At 56.9% G+C, this 16,529-nt stretch overlaps 2 protein-coding genes across 6 annotated transcripts in view; one reads left to right on the forward strand and one right to left on the reverse strand.

The window, feature by feature from the left end:
* HCN2 (hyperpolarization activated cyclic nucleotide gated potassium and sodium channel 2) overlaps positions 1 to 5,099 on the forward strand; it is a gene marked incomplete at its 5' end in the record, with an annotated part of 36,129 nt that extends 31,030 nt beyond the window's left edge. The window contains 3 exons of the mRNA XM_019657181.1: positions 1,517 to 1,757; positions 1,983 to 2,147; positions 3,690 to 5,099. Of these exons, the coding sequence (XP_019512726.1) occupies positions 1,517 to 1,757; positions 1,983 to 2,147; positions 3,690 to 4,414 (1,131 nt within the window). The remainder of the gene's footprint in view (positions 1 to 1,516; positions 1,758 to 1,982; positions 2,148 to 3,689) is intronic.
* A 79-nt stretch (positions 5,100 to 5,178) lies between these two features.
* POLRMT (RNA polymerase mitochondrial) overlaps positions 5,179 to 16,529 on the reverse strand; it is a 26,501-nt gene continuing 15,150 nt past the window's right edge. For 2 of the 5 annotated variants that reach the window (XM_019657189.1, XM_019657188.1), the window contains 18 exons: positions 13,722 to 13,852; positions 13,375 to 13,567; positions 11,464 to 11,613; positions 11,033 to 11,197; positions 10,781 to 10,951; positions 10,254 to 10,478; positions 9,177 to 9,965; positions 8,658 to 8,780; positions 8,199 to 8,321; positions 7,745 to 7,924; positions 7,306 to 7,392; positions 7,116 to 7,229; positions 6,972 to 7,024; positions 6,661 to 6,759; positions 5,753 to 5,825; positions 5,531 to 5,622; positions 5,385 to 5,443; positions 5,179 to 5,292 (listed from right to left, as the gene is read on the reverse strand). In XM_019657189.1, the coding sequence (XP_019512734.1) occupies positions 5,243 to 5,292; positions 5,385 to 5,443; positions 5,531 to 5,622; positions 5,753 to 5,825; positions 6,661 to 6,759; positions 6,972 to 7,024; positions 7,116 to 7,229; positions 7,306 to 7,392; positions 7,745 to 7,924; positions 8,199 to 8,321; positions 8,658 to 8,780; positions 9,177 to 9,965; positions 10,254 to 10,478; positions 10,781 to 10,951; positions 11,033 to 11,197; positions 11,464 to 11,613; positions 13,375 to 13,567; positions 13,722 to 13,852 (2,877 nt within the window). In that variant the 3' untranslated portion in view covers positions 5,179 to 5,242. Of the gene's footprint in view, positions 5,293 to 5,384; positions 5,444 to 5,530; positions 5,623 to 5,752; positions 5,826 to 6,660; positions 6,760 to 6,971; positions 7,025 to 7,115; positions 7,230 to 7,305; positions 7,393 to 7,744; positions 7,925 to 8,198; positions 8,322 to 8,657; positions 8,781 to 9,176; positions 9,966 to 10,253; positions 10,479 to 10,780; positions 10,952 to 11,032; positions 11,198 to 11,463; positions 11,614 to 13,374; positions 13,568 to 13,721; positions 13,853 to 16,529 lie in introns of those variants that run through there. The other 3 variants (XM_019657190.1, XM_019657191.1, XM_019657192.1) reach the window with 3 other exon arrangements.

Raw genomic sequence — 16,529 nt, forward strand, 5'->3', positions numbered from 1 at the left:
CAGCTCCAGGTTGAGCTGCTGTTCAGCATCTTAGCTGTAGAGGGCAGTGTCACTGGCCCTCATATGTGGGATCTGAACCGGGGCTCTCTGGCGTCCCAAGCCAGCTCTTGACCACCGTGCCACTCGGCTGGCCCTATCTCCAATTATTATTGGGATCATGTGATGGTATTTTTATTGAGATCATGTGAAATGTGTACATGAAAAGGGAGAATGGGTGTCTTTCATCTTTATGATGGTGAGGAGTTCTGTCTTAGAACATAGTGTGTTCATGTCTCCTGTGCCTTTTAGGAGCATTTTTTGCGTTTTCTTCATACAAATTTGGACATGTCCTGTTACCTTCATGCCACACTTATTTTACGTAGCCCTTTATGCTGGTTTAGATGATGTCTTGTAAGGATTTCATTTGCATATACAAAAGCTGTTGATTTTAAAGAGAGCTTTCCTTTTTATTGAAGTTCATCTTACAGAAGACTGTTCATGTCATAAGGGCACACTTGATGGATGTTCTGTAAATTGAAATCACTATTGTAACCAACTACCCAGATCAAACATGGAACATTTCAGTCCCCCAGAAGCTTTTTTGCCAAGGGTAACTGTCAGCCTGACTTCTACCACAATGATTCATTTTTTTTTTAAAGATTTTTATTGGGGAATTGGGGGATGGGAACAGCGTTAGGGAATTGGGTGAAGGGGAACAGACAAGTTGCTTTCCTTTTGTTCTTCAGTCTAGTTGTGGAGGACGTCACTTCACTGGCCCAAGTTGGGACCACCATTGCGCTTTCCCGGGCGAGGCAGATCAGTCGCCGGCTTCTGGACAGCCACTCACTGCGGCTGCTGGCTGCTCACACTTGCTGCTGGCTACACAGGGTAGCCCATGGCAACCTACTGCAGCAGTGGCTGCAGCCTACGCCTTGCCGGCGACTCACGGCAGCCCAGCTCCAGGTTGAGCTGTTGTTCAGCATCTTAGCTGTAGAGGGCAGTGTCACTGGACCTCATATGTGGATCTGAACCAGGGCCCTCTGGCGTGCCAAGCCAGCTCTTAACCATCGCGCCACTCGGCCGGCCCACAATGATTCATTTTAATGTTCTTGGTTTTTATGTTGACTTTTTGTATTAGTTGCTATTAAAACTAACTTCCCTTATTGTTACAGTTTTCCATTGATTCTTTTGGGTTTTCCAGTAGTCATATTAAAAATGATAGTAAAGTGAGTTTTACTTTTCCCTTTCTAAGTCTTATGTCTGCAATCACTTTTTCTTGTCTAATTGCATTGGCCGGCATTGCCAGTAGTGTTAAATATGGAATCAGTGTGCATCTTTTCTTGCTCCTGTCTTTGGTGACGAAACCTCTAGTGTTTGCCCATTAAATAAGTAAGATCTTGGTTTTCAGGCTAAAGTGTTACACCCCTTCCACAGATGAAGAAACTGAGGGTCTGAGTGGTGGAACAGTCCCAAAGGTGAGATGGAATCAAGAGCTGGACCTGTGCCCTGATGTCACCCCTGCCTCCCGCCTCTACAGGAGATTGTCAACTTCAACTGCCGGAAGCTGGTGGCTTCGATGCCACTGTTTGCCAATGCTGACCCCAACTTTGTCACGGCCATGCTGACCAAACTCAAGTTCGAGGTCTTCCAGCCAGGTGACTACATCATCCGTGAGGGCACCATTGGCAAGAAGATGTACTTCATCCAGCATGGTGTAGTCAGCGTGCTCACCAAGGGCAACAAGGAGATGAAGCTCTCTGATGGCTCCTATTTTGGGGGTGAGCATCTGCAGGGGCTGGGGAGCAGGTGACCGAGCTGGACCCTTTCTGGGGATGGAGGGCAATGTGGGGAGGTCACATGGGTGCAGGCATAGCTATCAGGAAGGACCTCTGGGTGGAAGGGCAGCCCTAGCAAAGGTGTGGGCTGGAACACGCTCATGGCGGCTGGGAGGGCCCCAGGGTGATGCACAGCCGCCACCAAGGTGCTTCCCTTTCCACATGCAGAGATCTGCCTGCTGACGCGGGGCCGACGCACAGCCAGTGTTCGGGCTGATACCTACTGCCGCCTGTACTCGCTCAGTGTGGACAACTTCAACGAGGTGCTGGAGGAGTACCCCATGATGCGGCGGGCCTTCGAGACCGTGGCCATCGACCGCCTGGACCGCATCGGTGAGTGAGTCTCGCTGTCAACCCTCTGTGGTAGCAGGGGGATGCCACAAGATGGGAGGGGGTGTGACCAGATGACCGACAAGACAAGATTCTCTGGATCTCTCTCCGGGGCTGTTTCCAAAGAACAAGAAAGTGTGGGGTGTGTTCAGTTGTGCATAACTCTGCTCATTTGGCAGTTACTTGATGAGCACGTGCTGTGTGCCAGGAGGTATAGATGGTGGACTATACCATGAGGCTGGCTTGGGTGCCACCTTCAGGAACCTTACATCATAGAGGGCAGGGGGAGTGGTGGGGCTTCCTGGTGATGCTGAGTGGAGACCAGGATGAGTAGGTGTTGCCAGGATGAGAAGGCATGTTCTAGGAGTGGACACAGGATGTGCCAAGGCCCTGAGGTGGGAAAGAGGCCTGGAATCCAGAGAGCAGGGACACTGGGAGGAGGGAGTCTGGGAAGGCAGTCAGGGACTGGACACACAAGGCCTAGTGGGCTGTGGGGAAAGGCATTTGGACTGTAAACCTGGAGCTGTAGAGAGCCATGGATGAGTCTAGGCAGGAGACCTGATCAGATTTGTACTCTACAGGGTATACCAGAGGGAGATGGTGGGGCATGGTGGCCTTGGGTGTAGGGAGAGGTGGGGGAATCTCAGGAATAGTTCAGAGGGGGAGCCCTCAGGACTTCTGGTGACTAGATGTAGGAGCAGGGAAATGGTGGCCCTCAGTGCTATTTGTGGGAATAAAGACAATGGCTGGAAAAGCAGGACTAGGCAGGGTGGCGAGGGGTCAGGGAAGACTTCCTGTATACAGAAAGTGCTCAACACGTGTTTATATATCACAGGCATTCAACAATTTGCTCAGACATATATATATATATATATATATATATATATATATATATATATATACATACATATATATATATATATATATATATATATGTCTGAACAGGTGTTCAACATAAATTCGAGTGGCAGGTACTTAGATATATTTGCTATACTCAGCAGGCACACAATAGATGCTCGCTATACAGGTGGTAAACACTCGGCACTGGCTGTAAACAGGCAGTGTTCTGGGTGTGTTGCTGTATACTGCAGGTATTCAGCACATGACTGCTGTATACAGGAAATGCTCCATGCACACTGGCAGTTCATAGGTGTCTCATATCTGCTTTATGTATGCAGCAGGTGCTCTATGTGCTTGCTACACACAACAGGTGCTTGATTCGTGCTTGTTGTATACAGATCATGCATACTTGCTAAATAGAGGTTTTCAGTTTTTGCTTCCATTACACAGCAGAACTAGATACCTGTCCTCTGTATACAGAAGGCACTCAGTACTTGAAGCTCTATGTGTACAGGCTGTTAAGAGTAGGTGGCTGGCACCTGCTTGCTGTGTACAGGTGTTCTGTGCATACTGGCAATAGTTGGTGCCCAACATCTGGCTGTTGTATATAGGCGGCGCTCAGCACATGCAGTGGTGCGCCTCCAGGATGCCTGCGGCTACATGCCTACAGCATCCCCCACTGACACGTCCCCGCCCCGCCTCCAGGCAAGAAGAATTCCATCCTGCTGCACAAGGTCCAGCATGACCTCCATTCGGGGGTGTTCAACAACCAGGAGAACGCCATCATCCAGGAGATCGTCAAGTACGACCGCGAGATGGTGCAACAGGCCGAGCTGGGCCAGCGCGTCGGGCTCTTTCCGCCGCCGCCACAGCCACAGGTCACCTCGGCCATCGCCACGCTTCAGCAGGCTGTGGCCATGAGCTTCTGCCCGCAGGTGGCACGCCCGCTAGTGGGGCCATTGGCGCTCGGCTCGCCGCGCCTCGTGCGCCGCCTGCCCCCGGGGCCTGCTCCCGCTGCCACTGCTTTGCCGGGGCCCGCTCCTGCTGCCACCGCCTCGCCGGGGCCTGCACCCGCTCCCAGCCCCCCGGGTGCACCCGCCAGTCCCCGAGCCCCGCGGACTTCGCCCTATGGCGGCGCGCCTAGCTCTCCAGCTGCGCCCCGCACAGGGCCCGTGCTGCCCACGCGCCGCCTGAGCCGCGCCTCGCGCCCGCTCTCTGCCTCACAGCCATCGCTGCCCCACGGCGCCCCCGGGCCTGGCCCCGCAGCCTCAGCGCGTCCAGCCAGCAGCTCCACACCACGCCTGGGGCCCATGCCCGCCACCCGGGCTGCTGCGCCCAGCCCGGACCGCAGGGACTCAGCCTCGCCCAGCGCCGCTGGAGGCCTCGACCCGCTGGACTCTGCGCGCTCGCGCCTCTCATCCAACTTGTGACCCTCGCTGCGCCGCCCCGCGGGCCTGGGGCGGGGCCTTCATCCAGACCAAAGCCATGCCATTGCGCGCTGCCCTGGCCGCCCGCCCCAGAAGCCATAGAGGAGTCTAGGTAGTTGTAGTTGGACAGGCGGCCCGGCCGGCGGGGCAGCCCCTTCCAAGCCTCCGCCGTCCCCCCATTACCCTGCACCCACCCACATCACCCCTACCCCCAGCGGTGGCCTCCCAAGCGTGCGAGGGGGGCTCCCTTCACCTCGGTGCCTCAGTTCCCCCAACTGTGAAATGGGGACGGGGCCACCCCGTGGCCAAGAGGAGATGGCTGTGGAGTCCCGCCCGCCCCCACTCTCTTAGGTGGCCCTCTGTCCGATAAGGATTCTGTTTAAGTGCAATACTTGGCCCACCGGCTTCCCGCTCCCTCCATCACGCTCATGCAATAACCAGCCTGGCCCCTGTCCATGCCCTCCCCAAGGTGACCTCCCTGGAGCCGGCACACACAGCGCCCTCCATTGCCTAGCACCCAGGGGCTGGCAGTCCCGGCTGCGCCTGGATGTGGGGGCAAGGCTGGGGGTCCCCATCTTTGTGATGAATGTACTGACAAGTTGAGGCAGCAGCACCCCCACCATGACCCCCATGCCCCATTAACCCCCACATCCCCATTCCGCGCAATAAACGACAGCATTGGCGCCCAGCCTGCCCGCATCTGATTGTTTGGCACCTGGGACTAGTGGGGCGGTGCACATTCTCTCCCAAAGACAGCAGCCCTCCCGTGGGTGGCAACAGCTTTATTTACACCATGGTACAGGGGCCCAGGGACAGCCAGGAGGGCCTGCATCAGCTGAAGAAGTAGGTGGAGCGCTTTACCTGCTCCAGGTTGAAGGTCCCTGTGGAGTAGAGAGGCAGTAGGCCTGGGCCCTGGAGAGGGCAGGCCCCCAGCTGGCAGTTAGGAACCCCCTTCCCCTGCCCATGGCCTTACCTGTCTTGGGTACGGACAGCAGCATGTCTAGCAGTCTGGCGACTCGGGCCTTCTTCGACCTGAAGCAGAGAGCAGAGTGGGCAGTGAGGCCCCTGCAGGACAGGGAAGGGGTGGTCTCAAACACACTGGGGATGGAGGTGCCTCACCTGGGGCCAGAGCAGAAGCGCTCCACCAGGAACCTGGACAGGTCATGCAGGATGGGTTGGCTGTGCAGGCGAACAAACTGCTCCCGGCACACCTGGGGAAAGGGCATCAGGAGCTAGAACAAGGGCCTGAGGGGCGGGGTCACAAGCCCCTGCCCCATCATCCCACATGGACAGGGCCATGGGATCAGGGGTGTCCATCATATAGTGGGGCAGGGCAGGCACCTGGTTCATGATGGGCACATCAGCTGCGTGGGTCCAGAAGCAATCATGCACGGAGACAAACGTCAGGCCCTTCCTGCAGCAGGGGAGGGGCTCCCATGAGGAGGGGCCACCCCTCGAGGTCCACTGAGGGCCCAGCTCCTGCCCACTGGGCTGGGGGCTGAGTGCAATGATGCAGTCCCTCCCGGTGTCCCCACTCTGCACACTCAGCAACTGTCCACTCGGTGTGCCAGTCAAATCTTCACCTGCTCCCCGTCCCCCCATCCCACTCTCAACTGCTGCCTGGTTGATTCTCTCAGCTCCATGCAGGGGCTGGCAGATGCTGTCTCCCTTCACTGCAGTCGGTCCGAGGGATCCCCATGCCACACAGGGGACAATGGGAGCACACAACTCACCCTTGAACCCCAGCTGAGTCTAACCAAAACCCCTATTAGCAGTCATTTACTGTCCACATGGCTGCCCCATCACCCCAGGCTTGCCGCCTCAGGGGGGCTCAGGACAGAAACCCAGAGGGCTCTGCTGGCTGCCACAAGGACCATGCATCTGAGTCCCCCAGAAATGGCCAGCACTCACCTGCATAGATGGGGCCACAGGGATGCTCCACGGCTAGCTTTACGCTCAGAGGAACCACCCCTTCCCTCCATGGCCCAGCGCTTCCCCATCACGCACATCTTGCTGCCCCAGGGCCTTTGCACATGCCTGCAGTCCTCTCCTGGGCACCAGGTCCAATAGACTCACATGGCTGGGGTTCCCACCTGCTGTAGGTCTCTGCCCCAGCCCCCACCTGCAGGACCTGGCCTCACAACCTGTCTCCCACACTATGAGGGTCCCTATCATGTCCCCAGCAGCCAGAACAGGGCCTGCCTGCAGCAGGAGGCTAAAGAATGAGTGCTGTGTGGACACAGGTCTACCTGTAGCAGTGCAGGGCTGTAAGCATCATGTGCGATGAGTCCAGGGAGTGGATGAAGTTAGGGGGGAAGCCGTTCTTCTGTTTCAGTATGTTGGGCTTCCTGTGTGTTCATGGGGGTTGGGCTGAGTTGGGGGACCCAGGTACCTCTATCCTGGCCTGGCCCAGCTAGCATCCCCTGGCCCCGTTCTTGCCCAGCTACCCGCCTACCCAGCTGACTCCCATCCTGGCCCAGCACCCCCCCTTAGTACTCACCCAGCTACATCCCTGCCCAGCTGACCCCCATCCCAGCCCAGCGGCACCCCCGGCACTCACTGGCTGGTGTCCCCACTGTTGCTGAAGGTAAGGCTTTGGATCCCGCCGTTGATCTGCAGGATTATGGTGGGACGAGCAGGGGGCGTGAGGCCTGCCCTGCTCTGGGGTGGGGGTGGGGCAAGGCAAGGCGGGGGTGACACTTACCAACACCTTGGCGTCCTGGTGGTAGGGCTGGATGACAGGGATTCCCAGGGGTGTGACCCACTCCACTGCGGAGCCAGTGCGGGCAATGAGCCGTGCGCTCTCAGCCAGCCAGCGCTGCAGGGATGGGGACAGGCTCAGTGTGGAGTACAGTCTGGGAAACCACATCTGGGAAGGGATGAAGGGGCCGCACCTGAATGGCTCGTGTGCCTGAGAACATCTCCTGGAGGCTGTTGAACACCTGGCGTACAAGGTAGTGAGAGGCCTCCCATACGAATTCCTGAGGGTGAGTGGGCACACAAAGGGTGGGGCACTGAATGAGTGGTGCTCTGGGGCGGGCACAGAAAGGGTGGGTTAGGCACTGAGTGGATGAGGCAGCTTCCTCCATGTGTGCTCCCACAGCCCAGGGCAAGGTGACATCACAGGACTGTCCTTAAGTCCATACCCCCATTTTTCAGGTGAAGAAACCGAGACTCATGGAGCCGAGGGGTCAGCTCGTTCGGATGGATCCCTACCCCCACTTCCCTGCCCCGCAATGGGGAGAAACAAGTCCTTCCCTCAGAGCTGCCTGTGGCCCAGGGGCCGATTGCTCAGAGGAAGCAGCATGCTAGGTTTGGGGTAAAACTGCACACCTGGGGGAAGTTGCTGAGCTCCCGGAGGCGCTTCTCGATCTGCAGGCGGCCCCCATAACGGGTGACCCCATACACCACGGTCATCACTGTCTGCTTGACCACCTTGCGGCTGATGAAGCCCTCCAGCACCTGGGCCACCTGCACACCTCGCTCTGCATCCTGCCTGCGGAACACCTCCACCTAGGCAGGCGCTAGGGGTCAGCAGGCAGGCCCACGGACCCCGCCCACTACCCCATTTGACCCCACCCACCAGCCCAGAAGCACCCCCTTGAGGCCCTTCTCTTTAGTTCCCTCTTCTGACACCTTCACTGGGAAGCCCGCCCTAAATGCCCAGTCACATCACATGTGACAGTCACAGCTGTGGCCATGGGGTCTGCAATGCCCAGGTATTCCTGGGACAGAGACCCCAGGTGGACTTTGGGATGAGAATAGGTTGGGGGGCTGTGGTGCCTACCTGCGTGGCCACTCCGCTGTACACATCCTGTGGCAGGTCAGATGGCACCAGGTTGACGGAGGCGGCCCCCACACTGTCGCGGCCCAGGGCGGCATAGTGCTGCAGGCCGTTACAGGAGCCATCCTGGGCCAGAGAGGAGGCACTGAGAGGCCTGGACAAGGCTGGTGAAGTGTCCCTGGGCAACAAGCCACAGCTCCGTGCTTGCCCAGCACTCTTCTCGCATCGCCAGCTTGCTGGACCCCAATGCTGAAGGGTGGGTGTTGTTACCCCACCACAAAGACGAAACCGAGGCACATGAGGCAGGGGTGTACCTCAGGAGGCCATACAGCAAGGCCAGCTGGACCCACTGGGGCTGGCCTCCATACAGGGACACCAGCTACACACTAGTACCCTGGGGAATCTCATACCCATGACACCTGGGGATAGCCCCACTCCACACAGGGTTCCCCACCAGCTCACCTGGTGGACAGGAAAGTGGGAGACGTGGGCAGCCGGGTCACGGGCACGCACAGCCTGAGCGATCTCCATGCAGCAGGCCAAGGCTTGCCAGGGCTCATCGGCCTCCATCCACCACTTCCGGCCCTGCAGGAGGGCAAGTACGCTGGATGAGGCTGGGCCCAGTCCCAGGGCCTGGTGGGGTCAGAGTGGGACAGGGCTTCCTGGGCATGAATGGGAGCTGGGCTGGCCCAGGTGATGTGAGAACACAGGGAGACTGGGACAGAGCCACAGGACAGCAGGGCCAGGACAAGAGCAATGGGCCAGGGAGGGAGACCTGACACAGCAGGGAGGGAGCAGCCATGGGGTGGGGAGGGGCCCAGCTGATACACGGGGTAGAGGAAAAGGCCAGAAGAGTCTGTCCTCAAGGGAAGATGGGAGACTGGACTTTTGACTTTGGCCTGGAGGGGAATGCCACCTCCAACCGAAGTGGCAGGAACCAGAGTGGAGAACAGAGGAAGAAGGGCCCAGGCCACCCCTTACTGTCAGGGGCTGGTCTGCTGAGTCCAGGATGTCCTTCATCATCTCATCGGCAAAGGCCAGGCGTGCCTGCAGCGACTCTCGTTTTTTGAGCCCCGTGAGGTTGACCAGATGGACCTTGAGCCAGTCGAGGCCATGGGGGCCGAGTGGGCGGCCCTGGGCAAACTCCAGCAGAGCACGCGCCAGGTCGCTGCCCAGGTGGTTGAAGTGGGGTGGGCAAGGGTAGGTGCGGCCACGGAAGTCCATGTTGTGGGGCAGCCAGAAGACGCGGTGCCGAAGGTGCTGAGCCAGGGACAAGCGGTACAGCGCGTCAGTCCGCAAGCTGTGCATCTCCCGCGCCACCTTCAGGCAACGGGCCAGCTCCCGCCGCAGCTCCGCCTTGTGCTCGGGTGAGGCTCCACGCAGCAGGCGGCCCTGGGGTGGGCGTGGTGCCTCTGAGGGCGGGGCCGGCACACCCAGGCGGGGGCAGCCTTTGGCGGTGAAGAGCTTCAGCACTAGATCTAGCACACGACTGTTGACGCGCCAGGCGCAGTTGCCCAGCTGTGTGAGGGCGTCCAGGGCACCGTGCAGCTCGGTGGGTGGGCAGGCTTCCAGTAGGCGCTGGTGCTGCGTCGTACCCTCCATGGAGCGCATCAGCTTGGTGGGGCTCAGCAGGAAGGCTCCGGAGTGCGGTGACGTCCAGGGCAGCGGCGGGCAGAGCATGGGCACTTCAGCCGCCTCGAAAGTCATCGTGCGCTCGGCCGCGGTTGCCAGCAGTTGCATGAAGGCTGGGTGTGGCTTCAGGATCCCAATCTAGGGCCAGGGTGCGTGGACACTGGTCAAGGGGTCTGGACACTGGTCAAGGGGTCAACCACCCCTAGGCATCCCGCAGGCAAAGGGCCCGAAGGTTCCATCAGTCGTCCTGATGCCAGGAGGGGCCGTGACCCCAGCAGGGTTTCCATAGAACCCCACTGTGGCCCAGGGGTCCCACCACCACCCAGAGCCCGCAGCCTTAACTCAGGCCCCTGCGCTCTGGGCGCCTCCTACAGCTGGGGACAGGAGAGGAGTCTCAAGGCCAAGGAGCTGGTTCCAGCAGCCCACCTGCCGGAAGCTCCGGAAGGAGTACACGTGGTAGAGCACAGGGATGAGCTTGCAGGAGCCCTGACGCTCGGCCAAGTGGCCAGGCATCTTCACTGTCTGCACTAACACCTCGGCCAACTGCTTGCCCAGCTGCACCACCACAGGCAAGGGCCAGGGCTGCTCGTGGGGGGCTTCCGGCGCCCCCAGCGCCTCCCAGTGTTGCCGCGGCAGGCGAGACACGGCCACCTGTGGGAAGGAGCATGAATCAGGGGTCTGGGGATCTAGGCGCAAGGCTGTGCGCACCCAGCCGCCCCCTCATGTGGAATGGTACAGGTCACAGATAAGGAAACTAAACCTGAGAGGCAGCTGAGAAGAGCCAGGGCCTGGGGGCTAATCCCACTGCCCCAGGGAGGGAGGGGAGTAGGGATGTGACCTCTGCTGGGAGCCTCAGTTTCCACACCTGGAAGCCCACCGAGGCTCCCCAGCCCTGAGGCACCCCCTTCCCAGGCCTGGGAGCAGCTCCTCCTCCTACCCCCTCAGGGCCTCACCAGGCTGTCGGAGGCCATCTGGCGGAGGTACTTGAAGTAGCGCCGCTCCAGCGCGTGCACCTCATCGCTGAGCTGCTTCCTCTGCACCACATGCCGATTGAAGATGCGCAGGCCCAGCTGCTGCGCGAGCGAGAGGAGCGACTCTCCCTGCTGGGGCAGCGCCTGCAGGGTCTGGGGGTGGCGCCATGAGCCCCTTGCCCTGCCCCCCACGCACACCGGGGCCCCGCCCTATCCCACCCTCTCGCTGCCTACCTGCAGCAGCAGCCTCGCGAACTCCCCCTCGCTGAGCAGGCACAGGTAGGGGAAGAGGGAGGGGCGACCCTCGCGGGCAGCGTGGGCCTCGCTGGCCTTGGTCTCCCGCAGCACACGGCACAGCTCTGCCTCCCACTGGACACGCAGCACCTGCAGGGTCTTCCGCTGCAGGGGTGGGGGGAAGGACCCAGGGTCACCACCTCGCCCACCGCCCCCCCCAACGCCCCGCTGCCGCTGCCGGGAGTCCACCCGGAGGCGGAGGCGGTGCTGAGAGGGCTGGAGAACTAAGTGGCTCTGAGCACTCTTCAGGACACACAGTGACCCCAGCTCAATGGGAGGGAAGGAGGCCAGTCTCCGGGTAGGATGGGGTTGGGCTGCAGCCCAGCAGGATGCCCAGCTGAGCCAAGAGGAGTGAAGCTGGGCATCCTTACCGCTTGCAGGACCTCTTTGGTCAGCGATGGGGCCTTTTCCACAGAGGCCACAGTGACAGTGGTGGCCATCTCCACGCTAAGCTGCTCCTGGAACAGGCTTTTCAGCGTCTTCAGGGGCAGGTGCTGCCTTGGATAGGACGCAGGGCAGTCCTGCCGGTTGGGGACAGGAGTCCATGAGGCCCAGGTGCTTGCCCTCGAGACCTGTGTTCCTCATGGGTGAAACTCGTCCACCCCCGAGGTGGAGAAGACCAGCTGGCCATCCTGCGCTGCCCAGGACTCCCACCCGAAGAGTCACATCTGGTTGTCCAGCTCTCCTGAGAATCACCCATTCTGCACTCAAAGCAAAGAGGCCCGCATGTAAAATATCTATGCTGGCTTATAAACAGACAGCTGTGTGTTCACCCAGCCTCACTGGGCTGGGCACTGGACAGCCCAAGAAGACAGTTCATGTCCCTGGATTCTACTCTTTTATTTTATTTATTTATTTTTAAAGATTTTATTGGGGAATTGGGGAAAGGGAACAGCATTGGGGAATCAGGGAAGGAGAACAGACAAGTTGCTGTCCTTTTGTTCTTCAGTCTAGTGTAGCTTAAGTCTAGAGCTAGTGGCTTCACTGGCTCATGATGGTATTATCATTACGCTCTTCCCGGGTGAGGCAGTCGCTCTCGGCCATTGGACAGCAGCGCACGGCAGCTCACGAAAGCTCACACCCGCTGCCGGCCAGCCCCACTGCAGCCTATGCCGTTGGCGACTGATCGCAGCCCAGCTCCAGGTCGAGTATTGTTCACCATTTTAGCTGTAGAGGGCACAGTGTCACTGGCCCTCATGTGGGATCCAAACTGGGGCCCTGCTGCTCAGAGGTGGCATCCCAAGCCAAATCCTAACCAATGCGCCACTTGGCTGGCCCACTACTCTTTTGTTTTTAAACTTACAACTGTGTGAAAGTGTGATCTGCCCCAAAACAGATAAATTAAAAATAGCAAAACCCAACGCACTGAGACTCAAACATGTAGGTCCATACACACACTTGTACACGCACACTCACAGCAGCGCCACTCACAACAGCTAAAAAATGGACACAACCCAACTATCCATCAGCTAATGAACAAATAAACGCAGTGTGGCCCATTCACGCACTGGAGTGTCACTCAGCTATGAAAAGGAGTGAGGCACCCATACTCGCCACAACATGGATGGACCTTGAACACACGGTGCTCAGTGAGAGAAGCCAGACACACAAGGCCACATAGTGTGTGATTCCCCTTATGTGAAATGTCCAGAACAGGCATATCCACAGACAGGAAGTGAGTTAGTGCTTGTTAGGAACTGGGATTTCCTTTTAGGGTGGTGGAATGTTCTGGAATTAGAGGTGAATGTACTAAAAAACACTCAATTGTACTTTAAAAAGGAAACTGTACGGTGGGGGGATTATATCCCAATAAAAACAAAGGCATCTGGGTGGTTGTGCCCACCCTCAGCACTTTCCCTGCCCTGGGAAAGGGTGCTGGGGTCTTGGCCTGCTTGTTGCCCACTGCTGCTTAGGCTGACCCATCCCAAGGGAGTTATGCTGCTCTGCTAGCATGTCTGTGCTCAGCCTACAGCTGAGTCCCAGAGTAGGACAGTGACCGCTGTGGCTGGGGTGCCCAGAGCTCATGGGGTACCCTGTTCCTCCTTCTGGCTCCTTGCAGCTTCAACCTTTAGGTAGAGGCCCTGCTGGGGACTAGGCACTTGCCAGCTCTGGCCTCTCAATCCCCAAGGAGCAGCGAGTTCTCCGAAATGCAGGCGCTCAGTGAGAAGAAATAAAGGAAAGGATGAGATTCCTGATGACCGCACAGGGACGGGGCGGCCCTGGCTCAAACCCCATGCAATGAGACCCCACCTGCAGGTGCTAGGCCAGGGGCTGGGGCTCACCTTGTCATAGATGTCCCTGAGCAGTGGGGAGGTGTTGACCTGGGACGAGGGCAGGGGTGGCTGCGGAAGGCTGAAGGTGGGGTCGGCCTTGCGCACAGCGCTCAGGAGTGCAGCCTGGGCCTCCTTGCACAGCGCCATGCTCCTGAAGAGCTCCTGAGGCTGCAGCCCATCCTGGACCATCTGCTTCAGACACCTGTGGGGAACACAGGCTGGGTGGTAGACCCTCAACTCACCGACTCACCCGACCACCCTGCAGGTCTCAGCACCAGGCGGCACAAGGCAAGCCACCCTCCCCGGCCCCTGCCACATGGCTGTGTCCCCGGCAGAACCACATAGACACCCCCCACCTTTGGATGGTGCTGGCATCCTGGTCCAGACGCCCCATGCACTGCAGGGCAGCCGCGTAAGAAAGCAGGTCCGGGGAGAAGCCGGCGTCTTTCAACATGAAGAACACGTAAACCAACTCTTTGAAGGAGCCCTGGGGAGACCAGGCCAGGGTGAGGGGCTGATGTGGCCCGGCCTGCCCTCCAGAGGCCCCTCACTGCAGCCACGGAGTCAGGCCAGAAAAGGGCCACTCGTGGGGAGTAGGGAGCTCAGCAGACAGATGGCCCATCTGACGCTGTGTGTAGCAGAAATGCTGGCACAGTGGTGACATGGCTGGGTCACATGAGAGATTTAGAGTCCTCGGAGGGAGGGGTGTTAATACTTTTAGTTTTGTGAATATGAATGTGTACAATTTCAGAGCAGCTAAAAAGGACCCTTTCAAGGTCATCTAGCTGCAAAAGCTTCCTCATGCTGTGACCTTTTCAGAGGACCCACTTTCAGGTTTGTTGGTTTTCTGCTGTTTCTCTTTTCTACTTTGGTCTTTCTACTTCCTCCCCACCACGTGCTTTAGGTTTAATTCACTCCTTTTCCCTAGTTTCCTAAGGTGGAAGTTGTGTTAGAGGAGACACTGTCACCTCCCCTCTGAATGCTACTCTCCTGCACTGTGACTGTGGAATGTTATTTTCCTCCCATCATCTCCCAGTGCTTTCCAGTTTCCCTTATAACTTCTTGGACCTGCTGGTGGCGTAGGAATGCCGCTGCAGATCCTTTCAAAAGGAAAATTACCCCCAACGCCCCTGGCCAAAATCCTGCAGCCCTCACATAAGATAAACTGTCCTGTCAGGGACCACTGGTCAGCAGCCCAGATTTGGAGGCGCTGGTCTGAATGACCTTGGATGGCTACCCACTTCTGCAATCATGAGGGTTACACAGTTGTTTAAATTTCAATTAAATATCCGGTTCTTCAAGTGCTCAGTAGCTCAGGCTGGTGCAGAGGAAGAACATTTCCAGAGGGGGTCTGCGATGGGGGGCGAGGAGGCCGCAGAACTCAACCTCTCCCACAAGCAAACTCAAACACACACGTACATAGACAACAGTTACTCCTGCGACAAGCGAAGGCTGAATGAACAGCTTCTGAACAACAAAGAAGAAAGAGACGAACAGAGAAGGCTAGGGCTGAGGAACCCTCTCCATCCATTGGGCGGCTCTGCCCAGGGGCTCTGACCTACCTGCAAGGTCATTACAGCGCCTTCCCAGACACATCACTGGAGCCCATTTCCACCCCAAACAAAGGGAGCAAGTAGGGTCCTGGCATTACCACACACACCTCCTCACCTGGAGCTGTTCCTGTTCAGTGGGCCAGTGTCCTTGATGCCTTAGACACCCGCTTGGCTCCTACTGACCTGCCAACCACCCAGCACACACAGCCAACACAGAGGCCGCTTCTACATCAGGCAACTTTCTCATTAATGGAAGAGAGAGCTATTCTGTCAAATTCATGTAAATAAATCATAGAAAGCAAACAAAATGAAAATACAGAATAACTCTCAATTGAGGCAACAAGAGCAAAAAAAAAATCTCCAGAAAAAGGAAATGGAGACGAGTAATTTGCCTGATAAAGAAGTAAACAAACAAACAAAAAAATGGTCATAAGGAGGCTCACCAAACTTGAGAGTGAAATAGAAGAACTTAGGGAGAACGTCAACGAAGAGTTAGAAAGTATAAGAAAGAACCAAGGAGACCTGAAGCATACAATAACTGAAATGAAAAACGTATGAGAAGGAATCAACATCAGATTAGCTAACACAGAAAAAAGGATCAGCGACCTGAAAGACAGGCTAGTAGAACAACCAATAAGAACAGCAGAAAGAAAAGAGCATTAACAAAACAAGGATAGTTAGGGAGCCTCTGGGATAACATCAAGAGCTGAAATATTTGCATTAATAGGGATCCCAGAGGAAAAGAAAGAAAGGAACAGAAACTGTATTTAAAGAAATAACAGCTGAGAACTTTTGTAACCTGATAAGACAAACATACATCCAGGTCCAGGAAGCTCAAATTGTTCCAAACCTGACAAACCCAAAGGGATCCACACCAAGACATACTGTAGTTAAAATGGCAAAGGTTAAAGATGAAGGGACAACCTTGAAGGATGCAAGGGGAAAACAACCAGTTCATACAAAGGAAACCCCCTAAGACTGTCAGCTGATTTCTCAGCAGCAACTTTGCCAGGAGGGAGAGGCAGGACATTTAAAGTGCTGAAAGAAAGGAACCTATGACCTAGAATAATTTACCCAGCAAGGTTATCGTTCAGAACTGAAACAGATATAAAGGGTTTCCCAGACAAGCAAACACTCAAATGCGTTCAACACCCTTAAACCAGCTTTACAAGAAATGTTAAAGAATCTTCTTTAAGCAGAAAAGGAAAGGCAATAACCAGAAAATGTGAGAAAAGAAAAAAGTCTCAAAGGCAGAGCTAAATATTTAATAAATACAGCAAATCGGACATTTAAAAAGCTGCCACAGGACCAGCTGAGTGGAGCACTGGTTAAGAGCTGGCTTGGGATGCCCGAGGGCCCCAGTTCGGATCCCACATATGAGGGCCAGTGACACTGCCCTCTACAGCTAAGATGCTGAACAACAGCTCAACTTGGATCTGGGCTGCCATGAGTCGTCGGCGACAATGTAGGCTGCAACCCCTGCTGCAGTGGGTTGCCATGGGCTACCGTGTGTAGCCAGCAGCCAGCATGAGTGGCCAGCAGCCACAGTGAGCAGCCGTCCAGAAGCCGGCGACTGATCTGCCTCGCCTGGGGAGAGCGCAATGATGGTGC

The sequence above is a fragment of the Hipposideros armiger genome, unplaced genomic scaffold (genome assembly GCF_001890085.2).
Source record: "Hipposideros armiger isolate ML-2016 unplaced genomic scaffold, ASM189008v1 scaffold_275, whole genome shotgun sequence".
NCBI lineage: Eukaryota > Metazoa > Chordata > Mammalia > Chiroptera > Hipposideridae > Hipposideros > Hipposideros armiger.